The 12,371-nt window shown below is 42.0% G+C and overlaps 1 protein-coding gene across 4 annotated transcripts in view; it reads left to right on the top strand.

The window, feature by feature from the left end:
* Positions 1-8,900, top strand: part of Grk5 (G protein-coupled receptor kinase 5) — a 201,369-nt gene extending 192,469 nt beyond the window's left edge. For 3 of the 4 annotated variants that reach the window (XM_052182236.1, XM_052182227.1, XM_052182256.1), the window contains 3 exons: positions 2,933-3,070; positions 3,539-3,670; positions 4,968-8,900. In XM_052182236.1, the coding sequence (XP_052038196.1) occupies positions 2,933-3,070; positions 3,539-3,670; positions 4,968-5,066 (369 nt within the window). In that variant the 3' untranslated portion in view covers positions 5,067-8,900. The other variant, XM_052182245.1, reaches the window with a different exon arrangement.
* Positions 8,901-12,371: the final 3,471 nt, after the last annotated feature.

Genomic DNA, 12,371 nt, shown 5'->3' with positions numbered 1-12,371 from the left:
CCTCTCCCAGAACCAGTTAGTTGTTAACCATTTGTTTGCACAGCACTGAGGAAGTAAGGAACAGTCTTAGCATCTTTGATATTCTCCTGTAAGTGAAGCTTCCCTGATTATCTGGGTAGAGAGAACAGCATCAGATGTGGGGAGCCAGGACTTGCTACTGGATGCTGAACAGTGTCTATAGTCACCCACTGGAGACCTCTGTAGCCAGATGTGGCATACATCTGGCTATGGACCAGGTCCAACCAGGGATTTTTTTTTTTTTTGACATTGGAAAGATTAAATCAGTAAGTAACTACAAACGCCACCTGAGAGGAAGTTCACAGTTGGTTTGGAAATTCCAATATTCCAATCATGGTAGTGACTCTCAAAATGGTTGCCCATTTAGAATCATCTAGGGAGTAAGAAAAGAATGAATCCTGGTCTGGGGATGTAACTCAATTGGTAGAATGTTTCCTTAGTATGAATGGAGTACCAAGTTTGATCTCTAGCACCATACTAATCAGGTATGGTGGTACACATCTGTAATTCCAGTACTTAGGAAGTGGAAGCAGGGGGCTGGTGAGACGGCTCAGCGGTTAAAAACACTGACTGCTCTTCCAAAGGTTCTGAGGTCAAATGCCAGCAACCACATGGTGGCTCACAACCATCCGTAATGAGATCCGACACCCTCTTCTGGTGTGTCTGAAGACAGCTACAGTGTACTTACATATAATAATAAATCTTTAAAAAAAAAAAAGAAAGAAAGAAAGAAAGAAAGAAAGAAAGAAAGAAAGAAAGAAAGAAAGAAAGAAAGAAAGAAAGAAAGAAAGAAAGAAAGAAAGAAAGAAAGTAAGTGGGAGCAGAAGGATCAGAAATTCAAAATCATCCTTAGCTGTACAGCCTGTCTGACATGTTAGCCTGGACTACATAAGAGCCTATCTCAAATATGGGGAGAACACCTGAGAAGATATCTCATCAATAAAATCCTTGCTTGCATTGCTAGCAAGAGGATTTGAATTCAGTCCTCAACACCCACATAAGGATCTCTGGGGCTCACTGGCCAGCCAGTGTTGATAAATTTGGACTTCCAAACCAATGAGAAGCCTGTCTCAAAGGAAGCGTATGGTGTTCCTAAGGAACAACCAAAATTGTCTCTGACCCCACAAGAAATAGTAACTTTTTTTTTTTAATAAGAAGTACTAATCTTATATCCAGGTCCTAAATGGTCTTGGACAAAGCTTGGTCCATCAGAATTTTTCAAATTTTGTTTGTTGTTTGGTAAGTATTTTTTGAGTTTATTTAGAGCTGTGGTATAGCCACTAGCATCCCTAGACAATGTCTAAAGAGACAGCGAAGACAACGCAACAGTTGTAGGCTGGGGCTATGAAGCCTTCTCCTGTCCTTGGGCTACCTATTGCTGTGGTGATGGGGTGAAAGCATTCATGACACAGAATGTATTTCTCAACCTTTCCACATGCGCCAAGCTTCGTGCCAGGCTCCAAAGAATGCATCATGAATAGGATACTAACAGCCAGGGCTACACAGAGAAACCCTGTCTCGAAAAACCAAAATATATATACATACACATATACATACATACACACATATACATGCATAATTGCTAGGCACTATTACTGGCTTAATCTTTTTCACTTCACTTGACTATTTTCAATACCAAAATAAATGTATCTCAAAATAAAACTCTCTAAGAAAATAATAGTGAAAAGATGGTTTTGGTTTGTTAAGATAATATCTCTGAGAGCAATCCAATCACAACTCCAAAGGCTTGAACACATCCCAGAGCCAGCTACATGGGCTTAGCATGTACAGTCATCTTGGCCCTTTTTGTCTCAATTCTCTATTAATTGCTGTCTTAAAATCTAATACTTTCTGAGTAGGGCACCCTGTGTTTTAGTATTTATTTTTAATTTTTTTATTTACTTTACATACTGATTATAGCCCTCCTCCCTGTTCTCTTCCCAGGGCCACCCTTACAAATCCCTCCCAAGATAAGAGGAGCTCCCCCTGGGTTACCACCCTACCCTGGGGCATTAGTCCCAGCAGGACTAGGTACATCCTCTCCCACTGAGGCAGGGCCATATTGTCACAGCAGCTCATACTCAGCACAGCAGCAACATTAAAACAGCATTATAGCCCAGCTATTTCTATTATCCCCATTTGCAGGAATAAAGCAAAGACTCTGAAGATATATGTGACTTTTCCCAAGGCTCCTACATTTCACAGTGGGGACTATCTGCTAGAGTCTGGATCAAACACATGTCTCATTGGTTTGGAACTCCAAATTCATCAACACTGGCTGGCCAGTGAGCCCCAGAGATCCTCATGTGGGTGTTGAGGACTGAATTCATGGCTTACTGCCCTGCGTGAGAAGGAACTGGAACATATTCCTGCCAGGGCTGTACCATGTACACCCAGGCTGTCTTCTTTCTATGACACTATGTTTTGAGGCAGAGTCCCTCGTGTGCTTTTTGCTCTGGTGCTGGGTTCAAAGCATCCATTCTCTCTCTAGAGGAATGAATCACAGATCCCAAACTATGATGAGTGCAAAAGAGAAGGTATTTGGAACAGTGCTACCCTCCCGATGTTTTGAGTTTTTAGGTGTCCAGAAATTCCAGAAAGTGTGAACTTAGACACAGAGGTAACCTCCCATCTACTTGCACTTACCTAGAAGAGACCACAGGTCTATGATCTATGTGTATAAGCCATGATAAGAAGGAGCTCTGGACTGGGCAGCTGGGCACCTCCTGTTCTCATTTCACTAGAACCTGGTCCCCTTTATGGATCTGAAAGAGGAAAGCTCAGTCTGAGGACCCAAATGGGTGGGAAGCTTAGGAAGATGTTCCCATTGTTCTCCATCAAAACCCTAAGGACCAGGCTTGAGGACCTGACAGCCCTAGGGAGGCCCCATGTTGGAGCCCTCTGTCTCTTGTAGCCCCGGGCTGTGTACTGCAAGGATGTGCTGGACATCGAGCAGTTCTCCACTGTGAAAGGTGTCAACCTGGACCATACGGACGATGACTTCTACTCAAAGTTCTCCACAGGCTCTGTGCCAATCCCATGGCAAAATGAGGTAGGCAAGGCATGCCACCAGCTTTTTCTCCAAGTAGGATGGATGTTCAGAGAAAATGGAAGTGCAAGTACGTAGAAGGGTCACTGGGTAGGGTAGCAGATATTGGCCTGGGGTAGGTATGGAAGCCAACAATGTAGCTGAGAGAGAACGGGTAGTGAAAGCAGCAAGGTGCCTTCCCAGGAGATCTGCTGGGAATTGAAGGGAAAAAATGGAGCATTTTCTGGAGGCACAAACATTACATTGAGGGAGTCAACTGATCAGAATGCTATAGGGATGATGGTCAAGTAAGCTATAGAATTTGGTTTAGAGGGGGAAGAGTGTACCTCAGGTAGAGTCTCTCCTTAGGGTAGAGTTCCCTAGTAAGTTACAGAGGAGCCTTGTTGGGGAAGGAACCAGAAGGGCAGGGAAAGAGTGTCTCAAAGGGAGGCCCTACAGGGGAAGAGTGGTATTTCTGTTTTGTTTCTCCAGATGATAGAAACAGAATGTTTCAAGGAGCTGAATGTGTTCGGACCTAATGGTACCCTCTCACCAGACCTGAACAGAAGTCAGCCTCCAGAACCGCCAAAGAAAGGGCTGTTCCACAGACTCTTCAGGCGTCAGGTGAGAGAGCCAGCCTGGCCATCCTGGCCTTAGCTCTGGAACTTCAGCCCACTTCCATACATCAGAGCTTCAGAATGAATGCTCCCTGCCTGCATGGCTTGGTAGATTGGAATTGTTAGTTCGTCCGAAGTCCCAACACCCCTGAAGACAAAAGGGACAGGGACCCACATCAATACTCTTGGCGCAGAGAAGTTGGTTCTTGTCACAGGGCTGTATTACATACTGAAGGATGCTTGACTTACCAACCTCTGCCCACTAGACATAGAAGTAAACTCAGCTCAGCACCTCTTCTCCAGTACTCACCATTAAATGTACCTTGCAAAGTAAAACCACCTCAGACTAGGAGACACTGTCCTGTTGTTCATCCCTAAGGAGTTTTCCCTTCGGGAATAGACCTTTTCCCCCAAAGCTTATCCCTAAAGGAAGGATTGATATGGACCAAATGGAATAACAGCTCTGGGGAAGATAACCCAGGAGCCCTACTCCACAGCTACAAAGGCAGCTCTGTACCCCTTTTGGCTTGGCCATTCAAGACCCTGGAGCCCTATGATTCTCATCTTAGAGTTTGGGAGCCTCTCTGTACTTGTCTCCTTACACAAGAGTACACCTGTGGTCCCTTGACCCGAAATCTTAAGTCTCTCTCTCTCAGGTAACAGGGATGAAGGTGGTTATTTACAGAGATGCATTATAGATGAGACACTTATATCCACATACCTCAGCTTCCATCCAAAAACTCATTTTTTTCTGCCACTGTGTATTAGGAACCCCCTATGGGCTTCCATTGCCCCATTTCAGTTAAGTAAACTGAGGCTGAGAGAAGTCAAAGAACTTAACCCTAGATCACTCTGGAGACCCCACAGGATATCTGTTATCTGGGAAACAGCAGGAAGCATCTTCAGGCTCATGGGAAGTGCAGTATGAGTTCCGCCCCCTGCCAAGTTTCTATGTTTTGAATAAGAACTTCATGTACATTTCACATTCTACTCTGTAATATATTCATGGTTTTATAATATAATGAAATGTTTAAACTTTTCCATCAAGTAAAACTATAAGTTCTAGAAAGAAATTACTCTTTGCCTCTACTTATAGATCATGAATCTTCCCAGGTATCATATAAAACTCTCTGCTCAAGGAACGGCCAGTAGACTCAGGTCTGCTGGGGAAAATGCACAAAAGCAAAGAAGCAGGTTGGAACATTCTGGATACTACTTCCCCTACTTCCCTAGCTACCACTAATGAGTTATCCATTGGCTTTGAATTTACCAAGAATTGATTCTCTCTTCTTTCCTTTCCTCAGCATCAAAACAATTCCAAGAGTTCACCTACTCCTAAGACCAGTTGTAACCACCGCATAAATTCAAACCACATCAATTCAAACTCCACTGGAAGCAGCTAGTTTCAGCTGTGGCCTTGAAGTCAAAAGTGGAACCAGCTCAGAGCCTTCTACTTGGAAGCAGAACTTGTAGCCAGCAGGGCTTCCATGGTGACTCAGTGACCAGGAAAGCTCCACTGGGAACCAGGATAGGATACTGTTCCTCCAATAGCAAACCTCCAAGTTTCTCAAAGAAATTTCCACTCAGGTCTGTTTTCCAAGGTGGCCCCAAGCTGGGGTGGACTAGAATTTTCCTTGTTGAACATTGCAATAGAAACCCAATGGGATATAACAGCTTGCACGGATTTTAATAGCATCCTAACTAGAACTGAAATTTGTCTTTATTATTTTTAAAGGAAAGTTTTGTAAATTTCTCTATTGTCTCTGTTTACATTTTGTATATTTGTATTTAAATGAAAGTCAGACTTTGAGGGTGTATATTTTCTGTGAAGCCACTGCTAAGCCATGTGTTTTAAGACATTTTAGATGGGGGGGGGGGGTGTTACAAAAAATGTGACTCTAGACTTCCAGAGCCTCAAAGGATAAAATGTTTTTATTAAATATAGAAACTATTTCACCTTTTACTTTTAAAGACATGATTACATCTACCTACATCCATCCCTCTAGCCTTTTTCCTCTCAGTGTAGCTATCACTCTCATGTTGACTTCTTAGACCCAGTCTTTTTTGGTTTTTTCGAGACTGGGTTTCTCTGTGTAGCCCTGGCTGACCTGGAACTCACTCTGTAGACCAGGCTGGCCTTGAACTCAGAAATCCACCTGCCTCTGCCTCCCAGAGTGCTGGGATTACAGGCGTGCACCACCACCGCCCAGCTCTCATGTTGACTTCTAACAAGCTGAATGAAATGCCAGAATGCACTTGGGCCATCTTTCAATCCAAACACTCTCTGTGAGTTATAACTTCATTGGTAAGAGTACTTCTGTGAGCAGGCCTTTGACATTGCAGCTTCATTGGCCTCCTTCTGCAGGGCATCCAGCATGTAGGGCAAGGAATCCTAAATTATTGGGATAGAGATCTTGCCTGCTAAAACCAGTGGTTTTAAGAGGCAAGAGATCTTTAAGAGATCTATTATATTTGGGGATTTCTGTTATATATTCTTTTTAGGTGTTTGTACTGATGATAATGACTGGTCATAGAAACCCAAGTATTTTCAATCAGGGGACTATGGAGAAGTGTGAATTAGGATCCATCCTGAGTGACTACCTCCAAGTTTGTTTAGGTGGGCCTTGGCTGGTCAGCAAACTGGTCACCAGACCATGAACCTTCATGTAACCCCACATATTTGTTGCTTCTGTGACATGATGGAAGTCAACTCTCCAGGAAAATAGGATCCCTGAAAGCAAATCCAGGCACCAGTGAAGTTTAAGACAATCTCATTGTCACTTTCCCAGGAGAGGTGGGCCAGAGCCTGGTTCTAATTGGGCATCTTAAAATCACAGGCAAAAGTCACTCCTCTAAGACTTGATGGGCTTACCTTTCCAGCCCTGGTGAGTTGTCACCCAGTTGTCACCCAGGGAATGGTGAGAACCATTCCCTAGGCCTGTGAGTATGACCATTCCAAATGTGGTTTTTTTGAGGGACTTGACAACTTTGGGTCTTGAGTCTGTCAGGAGGAGAATCCAAAGCATATCAGTCTCATATCTTTGATTCCAAGCTCTCCCAGGGCTCACTGCTAGAAAAGAACCTTTGGGAATGATTATTCTGAAATCAGTTAACCATGAGAGAGGAAACAGCCAGGCTCCATGGTGCAAGAGTAACTTCAAGCCTGGCTCCCAGGCTACTTCTGAACTTTTCTTGGGCTGAACATGAAGCAAATGCAAACGACCATATCCAGGTTCTACTGGGAAAGCAGGACACTCACTACTTCCAGATCATCAAGCCTTTGCTGACACTTAAGGAAAAGAAAAATTATCATCTTCCTGGGATGGTCATCAGCCCCAGCCACACACAATCTTTGCCTCCTTACAAGTTTGTTCCTCTTTCCCCATCCACAGCTGTTTAACTCTTAGGAGGAACTCTTAGGTAACTCTTAGGAAACAGTTTCTCCTTAGGCCTCAAAATCAAGGCAATGTCCATTTGCAGCAGAGAATTCCCAGGAAGCTAAAAAGACAATGCAAGTCTGGCTACCAAGAGTTCCCATCATGAGATCCTGAAAGGCCTGTACACTGAAATGTACGTGAGTGCCTGTGGGAGGTAAGAATAGTCATGTGATTTAGTTGTTCACTCATGGCTTCATAACAAGAGAACAGTGCATGAAAACTGGCCGTCCTCCCTAAGTCTTCCTTCTGCCTGTGTTTCTATAGCTGCATTTTTAGAAGGTTTTTTTTTTTGTTTGTTTGTTTAATGAAAACAAGCCTCTGCCCTTTCACCTGTCCAGGAGAAGGCTTGTATGTGTGGATAGTGAACAGATAATACTGTTGTGTATTTGACCTCTTTTCAAAAGAGCCCTTCTTTAAGTGTGTCATTTTTCTCACCAAATTTCCACTGACGGAGTGAGAAGCTTTTTTGTTTTTGCTGTTTGGCAGATAGGCCTCTGCTATGATCATTCTGACTTACAATTACCCATTAAATCCTTCAGGAGGGCACTCAGAATATCATTCCAGAATACCAAGAAGGCCTGATCCCTAACCTTCTAGAAGGATGGTGTCTATCCTCTACTTGAGCCTGAACCACAAAGCTCCATGCTCACCCACTGACTAGGGGCTGATTCTGGCTGCAGCTTCAGGGCTGGTCTCTAAAATATGTTGCTCTCTTGGAAGGTCAGGCAGCACCACAGACACAGGCAGGTAGCTCCAGTATCACTCATGCCTCACAGTTACTGACCCATGTTTCTGATGAGTCTATGTGCATGGGGACATGTGCATGGCACATCTTTGCATTAGAGGAGCAAGTAAGATGGAGAACCTGCCTCAAAGCTGAGACCAACCCCTAAGAAAGCCAAGGTCAGAAAGTTTCCATGGAACTTAGCCCCAATGATGAAGTCCATTATTTTCTTTTGAACCATGTGCTCTACTTTCCATCAAATTCACTGAGCTACTAACCTCAACATGGAGCAGACAATGTAGCCTCCTGTAGCCTAGCATTCTAAGCCTTGATAAAGGAAATGGTGGCAGTTTCTTTGGGTAAATTAGAGTTCAAAAGAGAAAAAAAGAAAAAAAAAAGATTCAAACAACACTGGGCACTTCTCATGTGCTATTGTGTGCTTGCTTTTCTGTCACCCCTTTCTGAGGGTCTCCCATCTTCATAACCCAATACCTTGAGATAAGACCTTATTGCATCTTAGATTTTGCTATGGAAAGACAGTACAAAGCCTCTTCCTCCAGACTACAGTTGGTATGCCTTGGACCACCTTCTGCACCTATTTATATAACCAAACACCCAGCTATTGAAGCTGACGGGCATGTAGGCCAGATCCTGCATAGGCACATGTGGTGACTCCTCTGAAAATTCTTGATTTAGGACAATGATTTAACATATGACAAACTAGCTCATCCTAGGAAAGAAGTATCCTTCACCCTAAAATAAGATACTGGGCATTTTTCCAGTTCAGTGACACACCATCCTATAATGGATCACAAGTAAATGCCCATTAGAAAGGCATTGTGGCTACTGGCATTGTTATAATAATAACTCAATTTCCAAAGGTTTCTATTTTTTCACTGGGAGATTTTAGCATTAATGAATGAATGTGGTTCCATCTTGGAAGTTATTGTCAATGATAACAGCTTCTGTCATGCTGCTCTGAACTTCTCATGTTCCATTCACTATGTCACAGTGCCACCTTGTCTAGCCACAACCACTGTTATTTTATAGAGAAATAAATTCCTTAATGAACATAACATTGCAATTTCCTTCTGTGGAGGCACTAACCTCTTTCATCTGTATGACAATTGCTTGAAAAATGCCCATACTGTCTGCTGTGACCCTCCGTTAACCTTTTTTAAGCCAGTTTCACCCTACCCAAATCTGGCCTGCATACTGACCATACGTAGAACTGACAACACATGGCCCAACTCTGGTAGGTAGTACATAGGAAGCCAGCAGAACTCTTATAGGCCATCTGGTTTTTTAACACAAACCCTGTAGGTTATACCCATGGGGGAAAAAAGGTGACTGTCAGAGCTACACCAAATGGCTTCTAAAAGACACAGTGAAAACATGAGATTCGCAGCATAAGGCCTATATCATGGAGAACCTGGTCCCCTGCCTATGTCTGGATCCTTTTTGATATAGATGGGAGCAGACCCCACATTTTTTAGAGTAGTGTTGTTGTCCTGAAGAAGAGAACATTACCTGTTTAGCATTGGGGCCTGTAAGTAGCCCCCCTGGGAGTTTTTGGTAAAGTGTTGCCCCATTTGTTTGTTGTCGATTTACATTCACTAGTCCAATGTTTACCTTTGCCACATCTCTTACATATCCCAGGAAATTGGACTCCCTTTTAGGATTAATTTGGTTTTCTCTGCAGTTTCTTTTGAAATGACCGTACACACCACAATTAAGACATTTAAGATTTTGGATTATCTCAAAGCTTCTAGTGGTGGCTTCTCCTATTAAGGTCATATCAGATAAATGAAGTTTAACCCACTCATCTATTGATGCTGACCTTGCTTTCAATGGTCTCATTACTTCTTTGTATTCAGGATTTGAATTTTCAAAAGCTAAGACTCAATTAGTGCCTTTCTTGCTAATGGATCCGATATACTCCATTATACAATGGAAGTTAACCTTTGCAAATGGCAAGGAATGTTTCTTTTGGACCTTGCATGACCTGAGAAAATGGGTCAAGTCTTTTCCCCATTTCCACAACCTTGTCCCAGGCATTTACAGCTGCCAAATGTCATAATGTCAAGGTTTCTTCATCATATTTGGCCTGCACCTCTACCTCAGCAAAACAACCCTTACCAAGCAGCTGATCTTTAGAAATAATTATACTTCTGACTTTATTTTGTTATACTTCTTCTCCTTCACTTATCTCCACTATGAGAACCATTATAAATGTGACCCAGGTTCTAATATTGCTTTTACCATATCCTTCCAGTCCTGGGGCATTTTTCTATAATAGCCCAAGAAGTCAAGATTTGTTTTTTCAAAGAACAGGTACATTCCAAAATTAGTGACACTTTCCTTAAATTTTCTCAGTTTTAACACATCCACAGATTGCCATTCAAATTCCCGATAATTTTGTGGATGGTTATCATCTGCTGGTCTTTGTTTTATACTAATCAGATAAACTTAACTAAAAGTTTTTTTGTTTTCTGACAACCTTTGGTTGGCTTTCTCTAATGTTTATCTTCTTTTGCTACTTGAGTATTTTCTATAATTAATATTTTAAGTACTCCCTTAAGGTCTGTGCTCCTATTTCACATCTCTCCTTTTGTTGCTCATCCATAACTTCCTGTATCCTCTGTTCAAGGTTCTGCTACCACATTTTAATTCTTTCTTTGTATTGTAATTCTGATATTCTGATGTTTATTTTATTTTGGTTGATTAATTTTAAAAGATTCTCCTCTGAGCCTTGCTTCCCATCCTCATTATTTTCCTTCTGCTGCTCAGTCTGATATGTGAGCTGTTGGATCTAGTGCCTTCTCCAACTCCTGTCTCCACCCTTCATTTCCCTCTCTTTGTTGTTCATCTTGACCTATAAATTCCTGTACCTTTAGGTCCCAAGTTTCCTCCAGGCTGTGATGCCAAGTCTTAAATTTCTCTTTGTTGTTCAGTCTCATCTATGAAGTTCTGCATCTTTTATTCTAGCGTCTATTTCAGCTCCCTTCTCCAATCTTCATTTTTCCTCATTTTTGTTTTGTAAAATCTTCTACTCCCTTTTTCTAAGGCTAGTAATTTTTTTATCTAGGGCCCTGTCTTTTGAGAAGGCATAGTAAACCAAGATACTTAACATTGTAATAATGATAACTGACAAAATGTCGATCTCTTTTAAATGCATCCCTTTCAGACTGTTCCAAATAGCATCCCATAAAAACCAAGATATTTAATGTTTCTCATCTTTAGATATCTAATAATTTTTTACTATCAATTTATAATTCTTATTACCTAATCCAGAGCTTCTTATACCTTTATCTCCCTCTGGTGTTCGATTAATGCCACTACAGTCATCTCCAATTCTTTTATTTGCAGGGAGAGACTAACAGTAGAAAGACCCAAAGCTTCTGTGCTTCTGAGCCATCTGTCTTTTGTTTGGGTTGCAGCTGGCAGCCTGTGCACCGATCTCAGGCAGCCTAGAGTGCAAGTATTTGGGAAAGTGAGTCTAATTGTCCTGTGTTCTGTTTAGACATGGGAGATATGGGAAAGTGAGCATGGGAGGGCTCACTTTGGTGGAGATGCTCACATCAGCCTGCTGTGCCTTTGGAAAGTTAGCTGCTGTTTTTTTTTTTGACAGCTATTGACCCATAGCTGTGAAGGCTGCAATCATGCCCCAGGGTCCTTGGTCCCTTTTTAGGCTCAGGGAGACCCATTTGTGTTGTGGCACCCCTTAGGCCCAATCAGTGTTTAATTTCCACCCTGCTCCAACTGTAGAGCTCAGCCTTAGTTGTTTATGTTGGTGTTGGGGGGGGCGGTGCTAGGCTTTTATCAAAGGGTAGTTTGGTCCTAAGCCCAAATTAAGGTGCACCAATGAATAAGCCCATATTAAAACACACACACACACACACACACACACACACACACCAATCCAGTTATAATTATAAGCTATATGCCCTGATTGGTCAGATCTAGTACTATACTAACTTATTCTCCAGCTATGAGACCCTTTAATACTTAAGACTTCTCCATCTAGTCCATCATGGCTTCTCCTCTTCCTCTGTCCTCTCATTCTTCTCCCTCTGTCTGTCTACCCTACACTCTTAAACCTTCAGTCCCATCTTTCCCTTCTACTGCCCAATCACATGCTCTATTTTGCCTTTATTGACAAGTTAAAAAGGGGAGAAGATTTGCATGACATCACCTGAGAACATGATGGACTGCTCATCATTTAACATCAGAATACAAATAGCATCGGGCCAACCCACTACAGTATACATTTTAGTTAAAAGATATTACATTTTCTCTCTGTTTTGTTTTGGGTTTTTTTTTTTTTGTTTTTTTTTTGTTTTTTTTTTTGTTTTGTTTTTTTTTTTTTTTTTTTGGTCCTCCATACACCACTTGCCAAAAACTTTCCAACGTCTTCCTTGTCAAAACCATGTGAATAAATATGCAAAAATATATAACTATAACCTGCTAAGTCCATTTTTGTTGGTTGGTTGTATGTATATGGTTTCATGGCTGACCACATTGTATTGAATAAACAATTTAGAGAG

This window comes from Apodemus sylvaticus, chromosome 1 (genome assembly GCF_947179515.1).
Source record: "Apodemus sylvaticus chromosome 1, mApoSyl1.1, whole genome shotgun sequence".
NCBI lineage: Eukaryota > Metazoa > Chordata > Mammalia > Rodentia > Muridae > Apodemus > Apodemus sylvaticus.
This window is presented reverse-complemented; position numbering and strand designations above follow the sequence as displayed.